The sequence below is a fragment of the Microchirus variegatus genome (genome assembly GCF_963457635.1).
Source record: "Microchirus variegatus genome assembly, chromosome: 20".
NCBI lineage: Eukaryota > Metazoa > Chordata > Actinopteri > Pleuronectiformes > Soleidae > Microchirus > Microchirus variegatus.
In genome coordinates this window covers 12,994,168-13,017,902 of record NC_139821.1, presented here as the reverse complement: position 1 = coordinate 13,017,902, position 23,735 = coordinate 12,994,168, and the positions used below count along the sequence as shown (strand labels likewise).

Genomic DNA, 23,735 nt, shown 5'->3' with positions numbered 1-23,735 from the left:
TCACCCACGGTGCAACGGAGCTGAGACGACGGTGCCATAAATTTGAGTGGCGGGCTGTGCAACCGGTGGGCCATGCTCGGTCAGCTGAATCACATTGACCCTTACCTTGTGCGGGATGAGAATACCACGCTATGCTATTGATGCATGTGTGCGACAAGCAACCGGGGGGGAAAAGCAGCAGAAGAGAATGACACAAACTGTCTTTTTTCAAAGCAGATCATCGTTGCCACTAAGGATTAAGAGGAACATGATTACAGCTTGTTTTATTAGCGTGTTGGCTTGTAAGTGGTTCTCAAAGAGATTAGTTTCAGTTTAAAAAAAACAGGCGAAATGTAGGCTCATCTCTGGCGTGGAAACGGTTCGGTTCGATACATATTTGTTTGCGTTTCCCCAACATTTCCATTTTCCGTAATCCTTCCCTTGGGGAACCAGAGTAATGCAACGGCACGGGCGGAGCTAGAGCCACATCAGTGAGTTGATTAGGTGACAGAAAAGCCCCCACTCCTTTGCGACCGGTGTTTCTTCAAAGTCTGCAGCTTGACGTCTTGGCGTCACGATACATATCTTGCTGACATGGCCACCAAGACCCCCCGCCAACCAAGTAAAGGTACTTAGGGCTTAACCATTTCGAACCGTACTGTACCAAACCAAACTGTACCATGGTATGTCTGTTTGGGGCGGGATGGGCCATCAAAGTAATAATATTCCGCCAAGTACAACATGAATCGTCAAAAATTGCAAAGTAGATTCAAGGGCAAACTCACTTTGACAATCCAACAAGAACAATGCATTTGCTAATCCAAAGAGCTAATTACTGTGTTTACCTCCGACCGTACCAACCGTAGACACATTTAATTGGAAATCTCCAAGAGGTTTGTAGCTCGCCGATTTCTTTGTATGTCCTCCTGGGGGGTTTGTGATTGCTGCTCAACATGGAGAGAGTGCCCCGTCAGCATCTCCAACCGTTTGACAGCCTCTCTCATCCGACTGGACTTTTGTATCTCTTGAGCCATATTCAGACATGAAAAATGCATGGGCATTCTGTGGAACTTGCACTTTCACATAATGATGAATGCAGTGGGAGATTTGTCCAGAACATCCAGGTTGGATTGGTGACACCTGGGTTGAGCATGTAGGAGACCGATCCCTGGTTCACTCTCTTTGACTGCTGCGTTCGCACACAGGCACAGGCTCACTGACAAGTGACAAAAACAAATTCTGGAAATTACCAGAGTGGACTTTTGCAAGTCAGAAAGTTGCCTTTGGTTTTTACCACAACACAATACTTCTTCAAACCTTTAATTAGCTGCGCTTCCGATTTTCTAAATTAAAATCCAAGTGATCTGAAGTAAGTACAGAAAAAAACAACTGTCATTATCTCTCACTATGCAATTGCAACATGCCGTATGACATATGAAAGGAGTTATAATCCCACACAGCTTTAAGATTTGCCTGAGAGCAGCTATGAACAACATAATTTACTATAATAACAGCCAATTTCAAGCTTGAGCATGAAGACAGTGCAGAGTAAAATTGCTGCTCTCTTGTGGTTATCAGTCATTTTTAACTATATCTGGCCAGAGATTATTTTTTTCGTCCCATTTTAGCATCTATGTCAGTGGTCTTGTAGGTGACCACGACAGCCATTGTCTTGCAGGTCTGACCAGTGATCAGTTAGGGGTTAGGGCACATAAATAGCTGTATATGAAAGCAAAATGATGCATTTTGTGACAGGTCTAGAAGTGAGAATCATGCACTAAACTGTAGCGTTTTTACTCACAGAGTAAAAGATGTACTTCGCAATTAAAACGAAAGCGAAACTGACAACTTTAAAAGTGCTTAAATTCAATTCCGTGTGTCTTTAATTTTTTTTTTTTCGCAGCCTTGTTAGTCATTTTCTGTCTGCCTCTAGTTCAACGTGCATTGTGACGCTCCGCTGTTTTACATTTCGCTATCGCACCAATTAATCAAAGTGACAAGGTATTTAATGAGAGGCAATTAGAGTGTTAACAAAAATGCAAATCAGACGAGGAGTCTGTGGTGGAGAGCGAGAGAAGTGATGTGTGTGCTCGTGTTCACGGTGGCACTGGTGGCTCGCGGTTGCGTGTGTGTTTGTTCCGGTTATTATTAATGTTGTGGGGACCTATGTGTGTTTTCACACTCACATTATGGGACCTGTCTTCATAATGGGGACAAAAATCAAGTCACTGATTATATATTAAGGTGAAGACAGGATGAATGGTTGGGATGAAGTTCAGGTTGTTTTAAGGTTAGACTAAGTCGACATGAAATGTCCTCTGAAATCATGGAAACCAGACGTGTGTGTGTGTGTGATAAGCCATCACAACGGGTTCAAGGAGATCCTGCTCAGAGCTCTTATTCCTAACCTCATTCATTCGAACTGCGCTCTTCCCGTGTGTGGTTATGTGCTTGTCCGCACCTGTGATTGCATCCATTTCCACGCGAGTACACTCGCTATAATGAGTGTCCTTCACCGGGTTTTTCAAAGACACGGGTTCCTCGACAATGGGGGGGCAAAAACAACCAATTAGTTCTGCATGAGGAAGACCACATGACAACATGAAATGTGAATTAAAAAAATAATAATAAATAGATTTTAAAAACTGCAGGGACGGATGTTAAGTAGCTCGCTCAGGTCAACCCCTTCGACATCACACTGTGTCTGCAAAGCAGCATATTAGACCGCGTTTTTCCTCTGGGAACGCCCTTTCACAGCACAGCACTTGTTTCAGTTTCTGGATCTTGACTTCGCAAGGTTTATTTCGCTGCCTCCCACGAGTCCCTCGTTCAATACTACCTGCTAAAAAAGTAACAGGCACAGACACACTGTCACCCAGCTGCTCGCGGCCAGGTATGAAGCCACTCATCACGGAGCCTGCGGAGCTCAAGTGTCCTTGAAAAAAGATTGACTCTGCTGCTCTGCGGCCGATCGTACGCCGTTGACTCCCCGAGACTAAAATGAAAAGATTACCAGACCAGGCTTTCAGGCAGCCGTAATATAATATACAAATAGATTGGCTGACTTGTGTATGATGTACTGATGTTATTGCGTCATTGGGCAGCTCTGTGACGTGACCTCTTTAAAACAGTAGATGTTTTGCCAATCCCAGGTTGTGCGTGAGTTCTCTGGTTTCCTCAAACAGTCCTAAAACATACAATAAGGGGATTAGGTAAATTGGAGACCAGGGTATATCGCCCTATGTCAGCTGAGATTGGCACAGCTAACCCCGCAACCCTCATGTGGAGTATAAAGCGGATGGAACGATGTTTTTGCCAAATACGAACCAATTGTTATAACCACAGTAAATTGGTGTACTTAACACTATGACTACGTTTCATATGCCATATGTAAAAATGTGGCCAAAAACGGTTACTACATTCAAATTCAAAATACATACCGAGGTCTTTTAGGTTTCGTTTTCTGACCTAACTGGCAACCCGTGGTTGCTCGGCAGCTGAGACTCTGCTGACTGCAATGATCGGTAGACGGCGGTAGGTGGCGCCACATGCTAAAACATGATTTCAAAACATAAACATGATTTGCAGTCTGCAAAAGATTTTTTTCAATGCAAATGTTTTGTCTGTACTGTTGTTGTTGGTGAGTTCAGTTTGTTATATGAACATTATTCCTGAGTCTCTGTGACATAATAGGAGGATTTTATGACAATGCACCTTTAATAATAATACTTTTCTTGCATATAGCACCTTTAACCAGATGTGATATCATTTTCTGTCATTGTTGTGAATTAAAATGAAAATCATTGCTTAAAAACCCCCCCCAAGAACTGTTGATTTTTAACTGAATCTTTTCCTTTCTCGATCTGATCATATTAAATATTTTCTATTGCCTTAATTCTCCGCTTTTCTTTGTCTCCCCCCCACACACGTCTGTCATTGTCAGGCTTCAGTTCAAAAAAGCAGCATGGGTTACAAAAACAGTGTGTTTTCTCCAGCCCTTTAAAAAAAAAAAAAAAAAACAGACACCGTGTCACTTTGCGTTTCTATACCTGTCTGTTTCTTGTGTGCGTCTCTGGAGGTTTTCCATCTCATGTCTATCTTTTACCCCCCCCCCCCCTTCTCAACACCACCAGTAGTAGAAACACTCATGCAGACATCAGAGACTGTTGACTTGTGACTGTCATTCCAAGCAGCCATTTCTGATGTAAGTGGGGGGAGAAAATCAAAGGTTATCATCCGTCAGCGAACGCATTAAGAACCATCTCGTTTCCTGCTCTTTGTACCCGCTTCTTTACGCGAGGCAGGCTTCCTTTCAATTAAGCGTCATTGAATACAGATGCTTCCCCAGTGTGGCACAGGATTTTCGCTTGCATTCTTCACACTGTACAAGTATTTCTCCACGTATTCACTACGCGAACACACGACAGGATGCGTGTGCACGATACTTTCATATGGGTTAGAAAAAAAACCCCAGCTTCCTGCTCGGTAATCCAGTTAAAATCGAGGTGTACTTCACTCTACCTCTCGCACAATCTGATCCAACATTGACCAGTCTTCATTTTCTCTCATAAAATGACTAATGCCCTCCTAATGGTGAGCTCATACATCACGGCAGGACCGACGTGTCTGCGTTCTAACTAATAGGCCCCCGTGTCCTGAAGCAGCCGCGAATGGCACGGGTTATGACAAACTGCGTCAACAAGACATTCATTACCCTCAACGTCCCGGCGACCGAATCACAATTACCGCAATCCAACGAGCGAGCATCCAGTTTCCGCCTGCCACATTCTTCTTCCTCGCACACACACCAGGCTGCCAATGCATAAATTAGCCTTCTTTTGTCACACTGGGGGGTGCGTTGTCGTGCGTTGTCGACGGATGACGGCGAAAAACTTCCCTCTCCGGCTGAATCAGTGCAAGTCGCGCATCCGTATCCATATAAATGTGTTTGTGTGTGTATGGAGATTAATGGGGATGTTTTGGTCTGTCCTTGTGTGTGTGCGCGGCCATGCAGATAGTTGTTTCCGACTGACTATCGCACTTAGCCCGCTATGTATCAGGACACTATTGTTGCGCCGCGTCCTCCCCGCGGTCATTAGATCGCCATTAATCACTCGTCCGCCATTAAAACAACGGCCCCCTGAGCTGGACCCCAACAATGGCGCGGCCCTGCCTTCAGCCCCTCAACACCACAGCAGCAATGAGTTTGAATTAGGCTCTCGGGGGGTCACAGATTAGACCCACATAATTCATCCAGACGGCCGAGTTCACAAAGAGGTTATGTGTTGCCACTCTGTATGAGAAATGTGAACAACAAACCTTGTGTTACTGTAGCAGCTAAGTGGCTTTATTTTTTATTTTATTTCCAGATGTCACAGAGGTCAAATGTAGGTTGCCACCACCAAGTGCTTGATAGAATACATGACAATCCCAAAATGTTGGGCCTGGTGTTCAATAATAGCGTAATCTATAGGTTTTTATTGAGGTTAGTTGGATTATTCCTTGACGTTCCTTAGTAGTCATTTCCATATTCATAATTTGGGTGAATGCAGGAGCTTCACAGGCGACATCATCAGTGTTCAGGCTGCAAAAATGCAATACACTTATAAACTCTCCCTAAATGTTACACAATGGACCTTGAAGTCAATTCTATATGCACCATCCAGCTGCTGTTCATGTTCATTATGAAACAATAAATGTGCATCTGTTATTTGAGGAAAATAAATGACCTAAAAGATGGTGAAGAAAGTTGTTTTGTTTTGTTTTACACACTAAACTTGGTCATGAAATAATAATTAAAAAATACACCCTTAGACATTTAGCATATCTGGCTGCTTAAAGTAGTTCGTATACTCATAATTATGGAAGTGAAAAACAGGACCAAGTTGGTTATCTTTTCATTATAGGGAGAGTTATTCTACAGCAGTTTCACCGTGTGTAAGTGATACTGTAATGAAAACTCGCACGCGCTCAGAAGTGAGGCATCCCCCAGTGGATGCAATCTTGCTGTGAATCGTTTTTTTCAGATGAGCACAAACTTGGTTAAAGGCAAAAAAAAAGAAGAAAAAAGAACCTGCTCTCAAGATGCAGGGGCATAATTAGCAAAACATGCTAAAGCTTGGGAAGTGAAAACATTTTGCTCGGGGAGCAGGAAAATCAAAGATTTATGTGCTGTTTTTTTGTGCATAAAATTAAATCCTGGGTGTGAACTTTTTTTCTCGAGCCTCCCACTAAACCTTTGCTCGTTCCATTTTCAAGTGACATATATATAGATACACATTTATGCTCACTGGGAGCACCTAAGCCATTAGCATTATTCATAACACGAAGCTTCGTTAGTCTGCCCTTTGGTGAAGAAAGGAAACGACTTAACACGCCACTGACTGTGAACGGTGAGGGGAGAGGAGCTGTTCCTGCGATGAAGAAAATACTTTCTTTTAAGAACATGGTTGGCTAGTTGAGTGAGAGACACACTTTAACTGCAATTTAACTCTCATTCAACCACCTTCAATCATCGAGACTTCAGCTGTGCTCACAGTGAAACACACCGTGAATGGCTAATCACGTCCACCACCACCCACTGCCAATATTTATCAGTCTGGTAGTAGTATGTGACTGCAGTCAAGTCACTGATTGACTTTAAAAAAAATACAAATCAGGATATAAATACATATATATTTATATATATACATACACATATACACATATACATATGTATATCATACACACACATATATATATATATATATGTATATACATATATATATATACACACATATACATACACACATATATATACATACATACATACATATAAATACACATATACATACACACATATATATATACATATACATACACACATATATATACATACATACATTTACATACATATATATACATATACATACAAATATATACATATATACTCATATATACATACATATATATACACATATATACATACATATATACTCATATATGTATACATATATACTCATATATATATACATATATACTCATATATATATACATATATACTCATATATACACACATACATACATATATATATACCTATATACACACATATATATATATATATTACACACATACATACATATATATACCTATATACACATACACATATATATTACACACATATACATACATATATATATATTTATATATACATACACACACACACACACATATACATATATATACATATATATACACATATACCTATATATACATATAAGTATATTTATATATTATGTTAAACGCATTGGAACGCATTGAACTAGCTGGATGTTGAGTGTACATAACATTATGCACTGTCTCTGAATTTAACCATGTCATTTTCAGAGCGACTAAAGTTAAACCATTTATTTTGCAAAGTTACTTCATGAGTGTCTGTTATAGGGGTGTCATGTTGTCAATCAGACATGTTTTTTTGGTAGTGCTGGGCACGTTAACGCGATAGCAGCGGTTAACGGCGTCAACGTTAACGCATGTTAACGCATGACGACTGACCGGAAAAAAGACACGCGTGACATTATGTTTTACGTGACTCTGGATTATTAAAATGAGTCTCTAAAGTAACGCTAAACTTTAAAAACAGAGGCGCACATACGCAGCACACGGATTGATTCTCAGAGAAAATTCAGTTTGTTATTTGCCAAATAAAAAGTACTGTATATTTCCTCACAAACTCACACGAGACGCGATCTAATATACATCTGCTCGTGAATAACAACAACAAAAGATCCATCCAGTGCTTTGGCCACTCTCAGTCCTGAGGGCATTTCCCATATCAACACAAGGCTTATGGTTACACCCGCTAAATGTAATCATCCCCCCTACTATGCAGATGGTTTGCCGTCATTCTATCTGTAACTGGACTCGACGGCAGACTCTGAAAGTGCCTAATGACGACTAAACCCAAGTTGGTTAAGAGGGAACTCGACACCCTTACCCTGTGGTAACCAAATCTCCTCCTCACACCACCTGGACCCGGCATCGACCCCTCTGGGTCCAAAACAAAACTTGGCAGCGCCACAACAACTGCATTTGCATTTTTTCCCAAGATAACACCTCTTTGAGACACATGCCGCATGAAATAACATCGCTTCGACAATATGCGGCAAAGCAGACGTCGCGGCGGTTCGTCAGCTGTCGGCCCCGAATTACAGAAAATTTTCTTTTTGACATAGCTGCGAGAAACAGCCCCTCCCCCCTCTAATAATGATGCATGATGGAGAAATTCTTGGCAGAGTGAGAGGAGGTTTTCTTTTTATAGTAAAAGTGACATTTGGTCTCACATGAGAGTTGCACCAATGACTGCCAAGTGAGAAAAGATACAAGATTCAAGGCCCTGATTTGTTATTGTGCAGCAAAAACAAAAAGAAACTTCAGAACATAAACACATAATCAAGGAGGAGTGTCGCCAGGAAGGAAGTTCTTCGCGTTCAGCGTAGATTACGGCACATATTAAGACTATATTTCACACCTCAGACTGAGATTTCACAATTTTACTACGTTTATGGGTGAGTTGGTATATTCGAAACTGCTCACGTGTGAAGGATAATAAAGGGTTTTATGTGTCACAAGTTTGGGTTTTAGCACTTTCCCGAAGCTACAGGGATAGATAAATAAATAGGGATTTTTTTTTTTTTTTTTTTTTTTGCACAATTGCATGTCATGTAGTGCAAAATGCCTGCAACTTGTCCAGAACAGCTCCAGGTGGATTAATCCTGACATCTGTGTAACCTGACAAAATAGCCCCTGCGGTGTGTGGCCATAAGGTGTATATTATTAGGTTATTCCCTACACAAGGTTGCCTTCAAACCACATAATACTTGACAAAATTACCCTCCCCTCTTTCTCTCTCTTTCTCTCTCCCACACACATATGAATGACAGGCTGCCTCCAAGTCTTTTTCTCGGGGTCCACACACTCTGCCGAAGATGCAGTGTAATGGCAAAGTGTATTAATGAGTGTGCGATGGTGACAAGCGGCAACAAGACAGACAGGGGCAGTGGAACGGAACAGACTTGAAACTGTGTCTGGCAACTGATAAGTAATGGGAGGAGGAGGACGAGAAAAAAAAAGGAGGAAGGTGAGACTGGGTTTTGGAGAGAGGTGAGGCTGACAATTCAGCACATTTGGGACCACCTAATTTTACACAGTACTTGTTTTTCTATCTCAATCTCCTCTCTCTTGTTACATTATCGTCACATCCCGTGTTCCTTTCGCCCCCTTAACTTCCCATTTTCCTCAGCTCTAACCACTACACTTTTTCGCTCTCTCCCTCACCCCCCGTTTTCCTATCATCTTGGGACAGGCCACTTGGCCCCCGATCGGTGAGTATGGTAAATCGGCTGGAGGCTGATAACAACTGATAAGTTCCTGTTGTCTGCTGCCGAGAGCTTGAGTGACATTTTTACAGAGTCGTTAAAAAAAAGGAAAAGAAGGTGATGAATGGACGGGTTTAACAAGTATATGCAACGCTGTGTGTGCAAATAGGCCATATCTGCCTCTGACATTGCCGCGTAGTTGTGTACACGCTTAACGTGTCCATCCTTTCGCCGTGTTTGGACGGGAAACAGGAGGCAGGGGTGAGAAGAGTCACTCTACCCAAAGAAAGGGCTTTCAACCCAGGCTTATCAGAGCCAAAGCAGGGGGATTGTTGGCTAGTGGAGCGAAACAGCGACTTTACACCCCCCCCCCCCCCTCCCTCCTTATGCCACTGACTTTGTGATCCCCCCACCACCCCTGCCTCCCTTTCTCTCTGACACACACATACACACACTGTACGCACATGCCAGGAAATGCTGTGTATGTATTTCCTTACAGCCTATGAGACAGACCTCAGTGCACAGACAACAAGCTTTTTCGTCAGATTCTGCCACTTGGTGTGTCAAAAAAAAAAAATCACAATATTTCATGACATGATACCGTACTGATTCTTTGAAGCACTGTATCAATGTATTGCAAGTAGTCTTGACACTGGTTTTCTGTTGTATTCAAGCTCAATATCCCCTCAGTCCACTCCGTATTGTGCATGCATACAGAGGCGCAGCTTGTGAACGGGCAAGGCAGGCAACTGTTCGGGGCCCCCCGGGCTGATGGGGGCCCCTGACACTCGTAGCCTGAGGGCTGTTTTTACTGAAATGTGCAGTGACCAGCCGCCTCCCCCGTCCCCCCTTAAAAAACAATGGGCGATTTGCAATGACATCTCAGTAGGAAACCTCCCTAAAGGGGCCCCACCTCACGTTAACCTGTGTGAAGTTATCGTTCTGCAAGTTGGAAAATGAAGAGGATTATTTACAGTGTAATGCATATATTTTTTACTCAGTTTATATATGTTTTTTCAGGTTTTTCCATGTAAGGTTGGATGGACCCCCTGGGAAATTTTTGCTTAGGGCCCCTACAGACTCTAGAATCGCCTCTGCATGCATATAATACAGTTGTTATTTTTATTATGAGCGCTTCACTCAGGAAAGAAAAAAATCACAACATAATACAGCCTTGTATCATCATCATCCCTGTATCGGAATACGAATCCACCTTATTTACACCCACTTCTCACTGACAAAAACTAATCTACCGCAGACACAACAACACTAAGTCGCCGTTTTTTCGCGTGAATAATCACCCACTTCCTGTCTGCGTTCATATTTATTTATTTATTTATTTTTGTGCTCGTGCAACCCGCTGAGCCGACGATGAGGCCATATGCACCTCTAAATCAGGAATCATTATCGCCATGCTGTGCTCCGACGAGCAACTATAACCATGATGGAAGACACCAGATGATCTGAGTTCATCTCCATAACGCTCGACATCTTTGGGGGGGGGGGGGGGGGACATCATTGCCCAAGTTTATTATTCAACACCGCCGGGCGAATAAAAGCATTATCTGTTTTGTCATCTGGGACCGCTTGCATTTTTTTTATTAAAAGCAATGTCACTCTTTTTTTCTGTATAGTTCCATAGTTTTGACACACACTTTCTCTGTGTGTGTGTTGGAGGAGGAGAGAGAGACTTATCTCGTGGAATTGCACACACAGGTGAAAAGGTCAAGCTCACTGACCCACAGAGACAGAGGAACAACTTGTTGGACTGAAAAATTGCAAGGGGGCGGGAGAGAGAAAAAAAAATGGAAAGGTCAACTCACCCAATACTTTCTGCAAAGCTCAAAATCCCATTACAGAGACAGAGAGAAGAAAACAGGGCATTCAGGACCATGTGGTGTGCCGCTCTGATAAATGGTACAGCTAAGTCAGGTGGTATCACATTTCTTCATCCCCTGCTGGGGATGGAGCACATTTTTTACAGAACAAGGATCTCACTCGAGCTCCTTCTATACTTCTCTTTCATGGTCACTCTTGGATGACGGAGATGATTCAAAGATGATATATACGGCTGCAGCGTGTCAGAGGAGGACACGGTGGGAGCAACACCAGGCACCGACATGTTTCATTTTCCTATCTGGATGAAGTCACAGCCCAGGACCGAGGTGGACATATGGACGCGACGGCTGTGTGGGTCTGACCACAGCGTCCCCTGCTCTGTGTGGCGCTCTCAGGACGCCCCTATGTGGTGGCGGGAAGAAGGGCCGTCAGTCTAGCCCCCCTTCCATGCTGTCGCACAGGCTGGACATGTGGCACAGCATCTGTCTCCGGAGGACAGGCCCCCCCCCCCACACCCCCACATCAAGGACTGGCCTCGTTAACAACCGCACACATGCAACCCACATATGTACCACAACAACATATGCAATATCCTCTGATTAGTCAATAATTAGGACTTATGATTACATACTGTAGACTGCTTCGCTGCCTTGTTAACCTGCTGCTGTTTTGAGTCAGAACATAAACTGTATTAGAAGTATGGCCTTCATTATGGGGCAAAGAAAGATAAGACAAGGGGTAGAAAGGAGAGGTAGATGGATAGTGCATGTTTAAAGGCCAGTAGTATCAAGGAAATGTACAATATAGTCAACTAATCAGCCAAGAAACACCAGAAATTAAATGAAAATAAGTATATTTACCTATTTTTCAAGAGACCTAATTACTACCTCTTTTCTGAGGGTCATTGAATGCACCTCCAAGCAGCTGTGGACTCAGCTTAACTCTCAGTAGCCACTCTCTAAAAACAGCCAGAACCGGCCCACCTGAGGGTCCAATCCGGCCCTGTCACATCACAGTCTGCTCATAACGTGAAATGCTGTATTCGTCAGTTTCAGATACCTGGGACTAAAATGTTCTGTGCCATTGTAGATCCACTGTGATCTGTTAAGTTGTTATGCACATGTGGAAACTTTTGCATAATATTGCTGAAATTGCACTTATTTTTTCTCAAGAAATGTGCAAAAAGTTTTTGCAAAAAGATACTTCATCAAATGTAAAACAAAGGAAAAACTTGTTTTACAAGTTATTATGCTGTTATTTTACCTCTCCGGCCCACTTGTGGTCGAATTGCATGTATGACACTCCTGCTCTAAAGTGTGCTATTTTAGAGTCTCCAGAAGAAAATCCACATATATACACCTTTTCAGCAAAAGTGGCTTTTAAATGAGCAAATATGGCCGTTGACCTGTAATTTGTGCAAGGCTTGCTACGACTCAAAAGCAGCCATGGATGTGGAGCCTCAGTGCAGAGTGGTGATCTGCATCTGCTTAAAAACACAGCTGATTATTGGCTACAACAATTTATTGGTCAATTTCTCATAGTAAGTGGCTCGTGTGTAGATATGTTTTTTTTTTTTATGGCACTAACTTGTGTTGCAACAAAAAAAGCAACCCTAGGTTTTGAAGGCCAGAGGCTCTGGGACAATTTAACAAAGCCTCAAGCGCAATATGCACTGCAATTGTTACAGTCTGGACGGAGTCACACACAATGGGTGAACGCTCAGGGCTGTACGTACGCGCAGACACATACATGCAAAATCACCAATGAAACGACGGACAATTGCAAGCGGTCTGATGAGAGTCATAAATCTGTCAGTGGCCGCTCGGCAGCTGAGGTCAAGCCTCCAGCGGCCCCGTCACGACGGCGCAGCTGTGTGAACAGAGATAGTCACTGTGATGTAGGAGAGGCCGGGGCAGGGGCTGCAGGGCTGAAAATTGGAAACGGTTCCCCGTGAAATACGAGGTTACTTTTTCCAGAATGAAAGATGCGGGACGTGTCCGGTCCTGACACGACTCTATGTATCAATATGAATTTCAATCTTGTTTCTTTGGAAAAGCATTTCACTGTGGAAACTACTGTAGATGCAAGAAACACTTTACAGTCAGTAAGTCACCCCTCATGCTTTTGTTGTCTCTGTACTGGGCCATTTAGTTTCCCATTGTCCTATTGTACATTATTTCATATTGGAAGATGGCCTGTCAGTAGCTATTAGGTGCTAATGGTGCAATAAGTTCAACCATCTACTCCTGTCTCACACCCACCTGCAAATCATCTCCTTGACAGTTTGCCTAAAACTGAATGGTGAGCCACAGCTAATAAGCCACAATCGTTAATAGCCGCACTGGGCTTTTCTGGCTCTGTTCCCCTTAATGGCACTGTCAAGATAGCTCCCGATTGGTCAAGGCCGACCAATGATCTTCATGTGAACGCCTCGCGCGGCAATCATTATGACAGGAAAATCACAGGTGTATGACTGCTAAGTTCCGTTACGCTCAGTCAGTTTCAGCATGCGTGCACTTTTCCCGATAAAGCATGTCAAATTGGCTGCTGTGCAAACGGCATGTAAGCTCATACAAAACGTTATCAGTGCCTGTTCACGTGCAGCATCTTTCATGTTGAACGAATACATTATTTTCAATGGGGATGTGCCCACAAAATCACATCTCTGCAGTCCAACCTGTCTGAACTACTGAAACTGTAACTATGGGTCACTTTTGTCCAACCCCTGAATACGACCCAAAGATCAAATGGTGTTTGACCGTTCAACTAGGCACAAGGTAGTCGTGAGGTTAGGGTTAGGGCCCATAGAAAGAGTGAAGTTAGGGTTAGGGCTCATAAAGTGAAGTTAGGGTTAGAGCCCATAGAAAGGGTCAAGTTAGGGTTAGGGCTAAACAAGACAGGGTTAGGCAGTAGATTACAGACAATGACATAAAAAAGCAATTAGCATGTAGCGTGTGGTAACTGCCAGCAGGAAACTCATCAAAAATACTTCATGCCGACACACCCAAGGTACCAATTTGCTGTTATTTCAAAAATGTAAGCTACCGTTCAGAGGTTTGGGGTCACCTATTCAATTTTTTGGTGTTTTCCATTAAAACTCACACTTTTATTCATCAAAAGAGTTGCAAAAATGAATGGAAAATATAGTCAAGACATTGACAAGATTAGAAATAATAATGTTGCCCTTCAGCCTTTGCTTTCGTCAAAGAACCAGCGAAACTGTTTTGCAGCTTTGCTAACATTAATGCACAAGTGTTTTTCAAGGGTTTTTCTAATCATCCAATAGCCTTCTAACGCAATCAGCGAACACAATGTATCATTAGAACTGGAATAAAAAATAAACCATGGACCTCCATCATTCAGATTGAGCTTCTGAATTGGTGAATGAGAGGATTTCACCCACACACTTTCTAATTCCTCTACTAAACAACAAACCTGGGGAGAGGGTTAAGTGGCCATGTCTTGAGAGACGTTTTTCCGTATAGTTTGAATTTGTTAATTGATTCAGTGACGCTGTAGCAATGTCACTCATCTCAGCAGCTGTCGTGTTTTGGCTGCGAAATAACAACAGGCATGTCAGAAGTGCACACCCACTAACACTTGCTTCTTCCACGTACAGCATGGCTCTGTAGCTTGTACGGCAGAGCGATGTCTCACTAACGAGGCTAATAAAGCATCGAAATGCGACCCGTACGATACTTGTTTAAACGATAATTGTGACAAACCAGATGAGGCGACTCCCTAATGGAAATAAATTGAAGTGAAAGATGACGGGCAACAGCGTCAAGTCACTGGGAAAGGTCCAGTTTGAACATCCATTTGGTCACGAGCGAGAAAGACAAGAAAAATGAAGAGCGTAGTGTCATTACACACCTGCTCTGCCCAGCTTTAGCTCTGCCTCTGTATTGGCATCCTTTGATTTTTGACTGGTATAACGAGCTGAGTGGTGTTCGACACTCTCTGTGTGGCACCATTGAGCGTATGGGAGAACAAAAACACAATTGGAATATGTAGCGGTGTGTGTGTGTGTGAGAAAGGCAGAGCGAGAGCTGCACTAATGAAGGTGACAGAAGAAGAAATTAGTTTGGATTGACAAAAAAGGGAAGAGAAATAAAAAAAGACAGAGGGATTGTCGAGGAGTCTCTCCGGATTTGCACAATCCCTTCAGCTCTGAGTTTTGGGACACGAGTCACAGTGACACACTTTCTTTCTTTCTTTCTTTTCCTCTCCCCTCTGCCTTTCTTTCACACATGGTAATGAGAACCATAGGTGTTCATTGACTGTCACACACACACACACACACACACACACACACACACACACACACACACACACACACACACACACACACACACACACACACTAGGCGGAGTGAAAACAGTAAGTGGCTGTGCTCACTCACACAAACTACTCCTACTGCCACTGTTGCCAGAACACCTACAGTGTGATGCAGTAATAGGAGGAAAAAACCATAAGGTGCTTCTGTTTCTGCCAAACTCACCTCCACCAAAACACCTTACTACGGAACGACATCTGTTTTGTTTATTTCTGGCATGCCAAATAGAAACCCTGTGCCCTTTTTGTTTTTGGGCCGTATATTCACTTCTTCTCCAACACAAAAGGTGCCGTGATCTCCTCTCTCCTGTAATTCCCTTTAATGGACACGGCTAATTTTCTTGCAGACTGCACAGACGTCCCTCCTCTATATTATTATTAGAGCATGGGGACTTGCACTGTGAGAAACGTTCATAAAAATAGCAGCAGCTCATGCACCGACCAGACAAAAACTAATCACAATTCCCTTTTTTAGCTTATTGAACGCATTGAAGTTTGCACGCGAGTTGCCAGATTCTAATAGGAATGGATATTTCGGATGCTATGTTAAAACTAAAAAAGGGAGGTATTCAGCAGCAGTCCTACACTCTCGCATTCTCATTATGCCGTATCCTCTTACCCTGCTGTCTGTAACAGTGTAAGATACTAAATGATGAATGAGTCCTCGCTACTGCTGCTGCTGCCCCTGCGTTCACTCTGGACTGTACTCAACAACAGAGGGAACCCGGGAACACGTGGTTCTTTACCATCAGCGACGTCTCTGCTCTTTGCATTGCAAAAAAAAAAAAGCCCAAACTTCGTTTTATCGCTCAAAACGACGGTGTGTTGTCAAGATAAAAAATGTCATTTCTGCCCATGCAACATTAAAATTATGGGGGATTTTCTTTCCATGACCACTGCAATATAATCAGGCTCAGAAGAAGAATCAAGTCCAGTTCTGACAGACAACACAAGAGAAAGGGTGGGGAAAGAAAAAAAATAATAGCAGAAAACATCTGCCGGGTTTATTCTTTGAACTGTTTTGCTTCTCTCACAGGCAGAAGAGACGTGGTGATGAATCCCCCCCGGAGTCAGCGCGGGGAAGAACAGCTGAACTTGTTCTCACATCTCCTGAGAAATAACTAGCTCCACTCACTTTGATGGAGAGAGGGATACACACTCTCTCTCTCTCACACACACACACACATGCTCTCAGCCTGGCTGCTATAGGAAGTAATTCATTTTTTTTTGTACATTTCCCTCATGTATCTATTATTTTTCTTTCCAACTCATCCTTCCTTTCCTTTTCCCCACCATCTCTCGCACACTGCAGGGAAATCCACTTATTTCCAGACAACAAATCCCTCCTGTCATTTTCCCCATCATTGCCTCTGCATGTCATTAAGTTTATCACAGTGATGATGCTCTTCATCAAGCGCACACCACACACACCTCTCTCTCTCTCTCTCTCTCTCCGCTCCTTTCAGTCTCACTTACCTGTGCGATCTCATACAGCAGTTTGTAGTGTTCCTCCCGTTTCTGCAAGGTGCACAAATTGCAGCCCATTCTAGTTGTCAGGGAAACGGTGCTAAGTGCCCAGTGGAGTGTGTGTTTGCTGTCTGGAGTTGTGTGTGTGTGTGTGTGTGAGAGCGAGAGAGAGAGAGAGAGCTCCCCCTGGGGCAAAACACACTCGGGGTCCTCTTCCTTGGCTCCCCCCACGCCTCTCGTTTCCTCAAAGATCCGCTCTGTCGTTCGGAGCACAGCACAGGCACGTGCATTTCATTTTTACTGCCCGATATCGAGGCTGTGAGTGAGTGAGTGAGTGAGTGTGTGTTTGTATAAAATATTATCAGCCTGAAGATGAGTAAAAGCACCCGGCTCCTCTTTCCCCCCTGAATCTCACTTGCATCCCTAAAAAACAAACTCCTCCTCTAAGCACCTTCTCTCTCCTCCACCTCCTCGCTCAGAGTGAGTAACACACCACTACAGCCACACACTTTTGGCTGAGGAAGACACACCTCCTGTGGCAGGCTGTCCACACACACACACACACACACACACACACACACACACACACACACACACACATGCTTGCTCGTACTCCTGCTCATGAATAGACAGCATCCTCATTGGCTCTTTAAGGGAAGAGGCTGGGTGAAGAGGGAGGAGACTGGTCGTATCTTTGAGCAGATTCACAATCTGAGCATCAGTGCTGTTGCATGCAGGCACAGTGAAGGACTTACTGTGTGTGTGTGTGTGTGTGTGTGTGTGTGGGTGTGTGTGTGTGTGTGTGTGTGTGTATTTGCAGATTATAGTTACTGTCCCCAATCTTTACATTTCAATGCACAAAAAAAAGGAATCAATATAGAAGACTGGAGTTGGAACATACCATCCATCCACACAGTTAATCGAGTTACCTGAAAAGGGCTATTTGTCAGTGCACACGTTTGACAACTGGATTTGGCATGAAAATCAATCTCATTCGGATTCACTCCGATAGCCTAGTGACCCTTTCCGTACAACGGTCGGGAGGAGTGGCGTTTAGCGGACGGCCGTATATATATTTACAGTCAGAGAGTGATAGTCGCCAAAACAGATGCTTCTCTCTCTCTCCCTGTTGCCGGCAGTTAGACAAGGGCACCGGACTGTGCTGACACACAGGAAGAAACACAGACGAGTATTGATTGGCTTCAAATTAGCTTCCAGCCCGACTGTCCCCCCCCTCCCTCGCCTCTCTATGGGGGTAAAAGGACATACATAGGGGGAGGTAAAGGAAAGAGAGAGTGATGGAAAAAGGAGGAGTTGCAGTTGTGGCTGCAAGATGCTGTAAAGATGGAGCGGTAATGACATTACAACCCCTTTCTCCCATTAGAGATTATGCTAATTTGACAGAAAACATAATGGAGCCCATGGGTCACATTTGTCATCATCATCATCACAATGTGGAAAAGTTGAAAACTAACAGTCAGACTGACATGATGGCGCAGCTACATTTTTTTTTTTCCAAAAGTATTTTGGTTTTATCAGTCGAGCTTCTTCGGCAGCGTTTGACTGACGTTTGCAAAACAACGTTGACGGGAGAACGAGATGATGTGCGACTGACTGCAGCAGCGCAATCATCATACAGTAGCTTGACGTTTGACGCCAGATAATTCTCTCGCATATACAAGAATCCTGTCTATAAGCACTGGTTACTGGTATTTCTCCAAGTTAACCTAGTTCCCTGGTGTCCTAATGAACAGGTCTGTGACATGCTTTGGTCAAAATACCATAAGGATGAAGCACCACAGCAGTTCAATCACCCTGCCCAAACAGCCCTGTTCAGAACGCTCGGTTTAGTAGTATCTCTTTAGGTCCACCTTAAAAAAAAAGGAAAACAAAACTTAAGGAACAGGAAATGACATCAGCCACAGAGGCTACTGGGAGCTAACAGCAGTTAGCATTTGGAAAAGTGATCATTTTCAGGCTCTAGCAGGCACATTGCCATCATATATAACATGTAGCCACTGGACAGATAAATCCTCTGAGGCTGGAAGTTTGTGTAGCACTCTGTGCTGCACTGTGGAGCCAAGAATAGAACTTTTCGGGGATTTCCGGTTTTTCGGATGCCGTTGCCGTTTAACAAAATTAAACGCCTGGCAAGTTAATGTGCTGCTTATATCTCACCAAGGCTTCACTCACAAAATTAGCACTTTGACATTGTTTTAATTAGACCAAACTCCTTCATTCATTTCCCTCATGCACCCAGAAACACAGAATATGAAGCGTCAGGAGCAGATTTAAGAATACTTTAGTGTCCGTCATGACAGAAAACCATCAGCTGAGTACACACAAATGCAAATATACCTGTTCATAATTGCAAATGTTTGTGAGGTTTCATACAAAACTGTGTACCAGCGCTGCCCTTAGTGCTCATATTAACCAGTTCTACTCTACTCTACCCTGACGAAGGCTTTGTGCCAACACGTTTGTTTGTTTTGCGATGTGAGCCAATAAAGAGCTTAACTGAAATCAGAGTATTTGTGCAGGCCAGCCATGGAAAAACCAAGTACAAGTTTCCCGAGGGGGTATTTTGAGTTATTTGCAGATTCTTATAGTGTTTTTCTAAGCTTTCCAACAATGTGTTGGTCTTCTTTTTAATTTGTTAAAGCATTATTTGCACATGCATATACATACATAGTTATTCTGGAAACATGGGTAAAAACACTTCACATTTTAGTTATAGGGCATTTTCTGGCCCTTTTATGGTTAAAATAAGCAAAAAAAATCCAGATAGACATTTTGAGGCTTAGGTGTTAAAGCATCGGTTCTCAAAGTGCGGCCCGGGGGCCAATGGCGGCCCACAGAAACATTTCTGGCGGCCTGCAATGAATTTCAGTTGATAGTTTTAATCCAGGAGCGTCTAAGCTTGTTAAATGTATATTGGACATTACTGGATACAAACCAATAAGTGTAAACTGTAGAACTGCAATCTGGACTTTTTAATGTTTTTTTTCCTTTGGCGGCCCTCAGTCCAACGTTGGGTTCCTAAATTGACCCTCATGTATCAAAACTTTGAGAACCCCTGTGTTAAAGGGTTAAAGGGTATGTATTTGGATAGTTGATGGACAACTTACAAACAGAAAAGTATCACCTCTACATGGGAAAACATTATCTGCAAGGATTATCTTTTATTATGCACATGTGGAACCAATAAATAAATGTGTCCATAGAGTTATTACCTTCTTTAATTTGTTCTCCTTGACATACTCCGTTGTGTGTCGATGCACGGAAAACATTTTTAAACTTCATTCTAACCCTTGACAAAAGGCCCAAAATAATAATGCATTCAGCGAAGCGAGAAATGCACCCACTGCACTGGCGAACAACAGGATGACTGAGAAGTCCCAGTTCGAATGGCGCACACGCACCTTCGCGCGCGTGACGAATAGCCGTCATCGCTGAGACTATGTGAGCGCGGGGCGCAGATGCGTCATCCTCCTTATCACCAGTCATGCAGGTACAAGGACCATAGTGATTCAGTCAAGGGCGCTGGAGCAGAACCAGATACAGCCCCCCAGATAACACTTAACCCTTTCTACTACAGCACTTCTGTCCCACTCTGATGAGGTCACCACTGTCTTTCCCGACCCCTTAAAGTGACTCCTGGGGGGGTGACATCACCACCTAATGAACTTAAGGCTTCTTCGCTTTCTTTAATTATTTTCTTTCCTTGCTTTTTTTCATTTTTATTTCCCATCTCCTCTTTCATTGCCCACCACCACTACCACCACTACCACTACCACCAATGCTGATGTTTGCAGTCTCGGTTCAGGATTAGCAACATTGCCGGAAAGGAGCTATCACTGTAAGCTCAGATTTGCTGATGGACACAAAAAGAGGACAAAATATGAGTGCAGAGCACTATCACACACACCGTATATTGTGCACATGGCTCTTGAAAGCTTGAGATATCTTTGTGATTCCTCCACTTTTCATTGAAAGGAAGGTAAACAGAAGGTGGCATGGCCCAGGTTGTCCATTTATGTGCCATCACCATTCATTTTACTGTCCGTATAACACACTCAAAACGTCTCACCCTCCATTTTCATCAGTGTGAGTAAGACACAGCTGGTTGACAGCTTACCCGTGTTCTTATATAAAGCTAAAAAAAAAAAAAAGAAGCATCAAATAACTTTAGGAGAGGTGGGATTTGAAACCAAAGAAATGAGAAAATCAAAGTTTTGAGTTTCCACATGCATGCACAATGCATGAATATTGTGGGTTTTTGTGCATAAACAGAATATGCCCTTTCATCTTTGATGTATGGGAAGCGACCGGGCAGCTGCAGCTGCAGCAAGAACGGCGACGCACCCGTGAGGTCCGCATGTGCAATATAATGTCCGAGACTGCGTTATTAACTTGTAGGTGAGGAGGTCTGAGGCAGGTTCAAACAGCTTTACTGATCATTTTTTATATTTTTTCGGTCAAACGTTAACCAAAAATAGCTCGCTGCAGGGAAGGGGACGCGTTGCACTTCAAAGGCAGTCTGAGACTGAGCATTTGCATAATGTCCTGTAAGGTTGTGATCAGAGGCGATTCTAGGGTCTGTAGGGGCCCTAAGCAAAAATTCCCAGGGGGCCCTTCCTTCCAACCAGTGTTCATCACCATTATAATGTTATAAATAATCTGACACCAACGAAAAATATATGAGTTCATATTTTTTATTTTTTTCAAAATGAATGATATAACATGGAAAAACCTTGTAATTAAAAAGTGTGTGAAAATAAATGTAAAGAACAATGTAAAGAATGTAAATAACAATAAAATACTGTAAATAACTGAAAAAAAACATATATAAACTGAGTAAAAAAGATATGCATTACACTGTAAATAATCCTCTTCATTTTCCAACTTGCAGAACGATAACTTCACACAGGTTAACGTGAGGTGGGGCCCCTTTAGGGAGGTTTCCTACTGAGATGTCATTGCAAATCGCCCATTGTTGTTTAAGGGGGACTGGGATGCGCCTGGTCACTGCACATTTCAGTAAAAACAGCCCTCAGGCTCCGAGTGTTGGGGGGCCCCCTATCGGCTCGGGGGCCCCAAGCAGTTGACTGCCTTGCCTGTTCACAAGCTGCGCCTCTGGTTGTGATAGAAAGGAAACGGGGGGCCCCTTTGACTCCTTCCTCTCCGAAAACAGGAGCGTGTTCGGTTGGACGTGAATCGTTCCAATCGGGAAGCTGAATTTTACTACTGTTTACTACTGTTACTGCTAGTTTTAATGTTTCGAAATGACAATGTGTCAGGAAAGCTGGAAAGAGGAGTGATGAAGCCCTTTTATTTCAAGCCAAATTAAAAAAGAAAAAATGAGTCTGGTTTGAAACGATCTCACCTATTTTCAGCCACCTGAGCTGATGACTTGTGTTTCGCGGCAGGGATCGATAAATAATAGCATTCGATGGATGAGCCGGGCGTCTAATCTAACTTGACGCCGTGAGAAGATCCTGAGGGCGAGCCACACACACACACACACACACACTTCTCAATAGCTATGAGCCATACATTATTTAGCACTGTGAACTATTCATCTAGGTGAGAGTGCTTCTTACGGTGCGGAGCTAAAGGCCGAGCAGAGGGATATGATGGGACATGATGGGGATTGAAAAGCCACATCGTTTTTTTTTTTTCTGCTCTTTGCCACAGTAATTATACTCTAACTATTCATTACTCCGCAATTACTTTCTATGAGGCCGACGTTCAGATCCAATCCTCATAATTACTCTATTTTCTCCTGATCCCGATTGTTCAAACTAAATGACTGACTCTGTAAAAAAAAAAAAAAAAATAATAATAATAATAACCTGGGTGATTCCAGTCATTTAATTATCACATTTTGAACAGAGTCAGAGAAGAAAAACAAAACAGCTGAACTGGGAATCATTCAAATCAACACACTGGGACCTTTTGTTCACAGTGTGCAGTGACTGCCAGTTGGGCAAAAATCATTCATTAGCGCGTTGTTGGAGAAACACCGTGTTTTAATGCCCAATCTCAGTTATGTCCCCTTTGAGCGGCCAGGCAGAGCGAGACTGTTGCACGCACGCACGCAAATTCACACGACTGACAAAACAAAACGTGCCAGTAATGAAGCCGTTCAGAGCGTCGGACCAACCGAGCTCGCCATTAAAACGAGTCAAATCACTGTTGAATCAGTTGCTAACACTTTCGTTTTTTTGAAATGCTCCATTTAACAAGGCCAACATTTCAGGATCTCCTTTTTGAACCGCTGTGACCACATGGCCCCAGGGCTCAAGTTCACCATTCAATATATAGAGCAACTTAACCACGACAGAGCACCATGACCAGGGGGGGGGGGATATGAGACCGTGACGGACTCTTTACTCGATAAGCCCTCAGCCAACCTGGCGTCTGACCAGCTGACCTCACAGCACGATGGCCAGTGTGGGGTCAAGTAGCCCATAAGGATGGAGTTGCCCTCAGGCAGTGGGACACAGGTTTAAATTTCCGTCACCGGCTTCACTTTGATTATCGAGCGGCTTGCGATAACAGACGCAAGACATAACATCACAATTGAATTTGATGCTTTTGCCCATTTTTCCTGAATTACTTTCCAATATCTGGCCAGTTATTTACGATTTACCGCATGTTCAAATAGTGTATTAACAATTGAAAATGAAGAAAAGCTAAAAGTTTGAACAATATAACACAAAAACTTTTTTCTAACGCTCTTCCTGCAAAAGCAT

The 23,735-nt window shown here is 43.1% G+C and overlaps 1 protein-coding gene across 1 annotated transcript in view; it reads right to left on the bottom strand.

The window, feature by feature from the left end:
• LOC310941622 (PDZ domain-containing RING finger protein 4-like) overlaps window positions 1-17,055 on the bottom strand; it is a gene marked incomplete at both ends in the record, with an annotated part of 36,627 nt that extends 19,572 nt beyond the window's left edge. Inside the window, one exon of the mRNA XM_083906808.1 lies at window positions 16,987-17,055. Within this exon, the coding sequence (XP_083762934.1) occupies window positions 16,987-17,055 (69 nt within the window). The remainder of the gene's footprint in view (window positions 1-16,986) is intronic.
• Window positions 17,056-23,735: the final 6,680 nt, after the last annotated feature.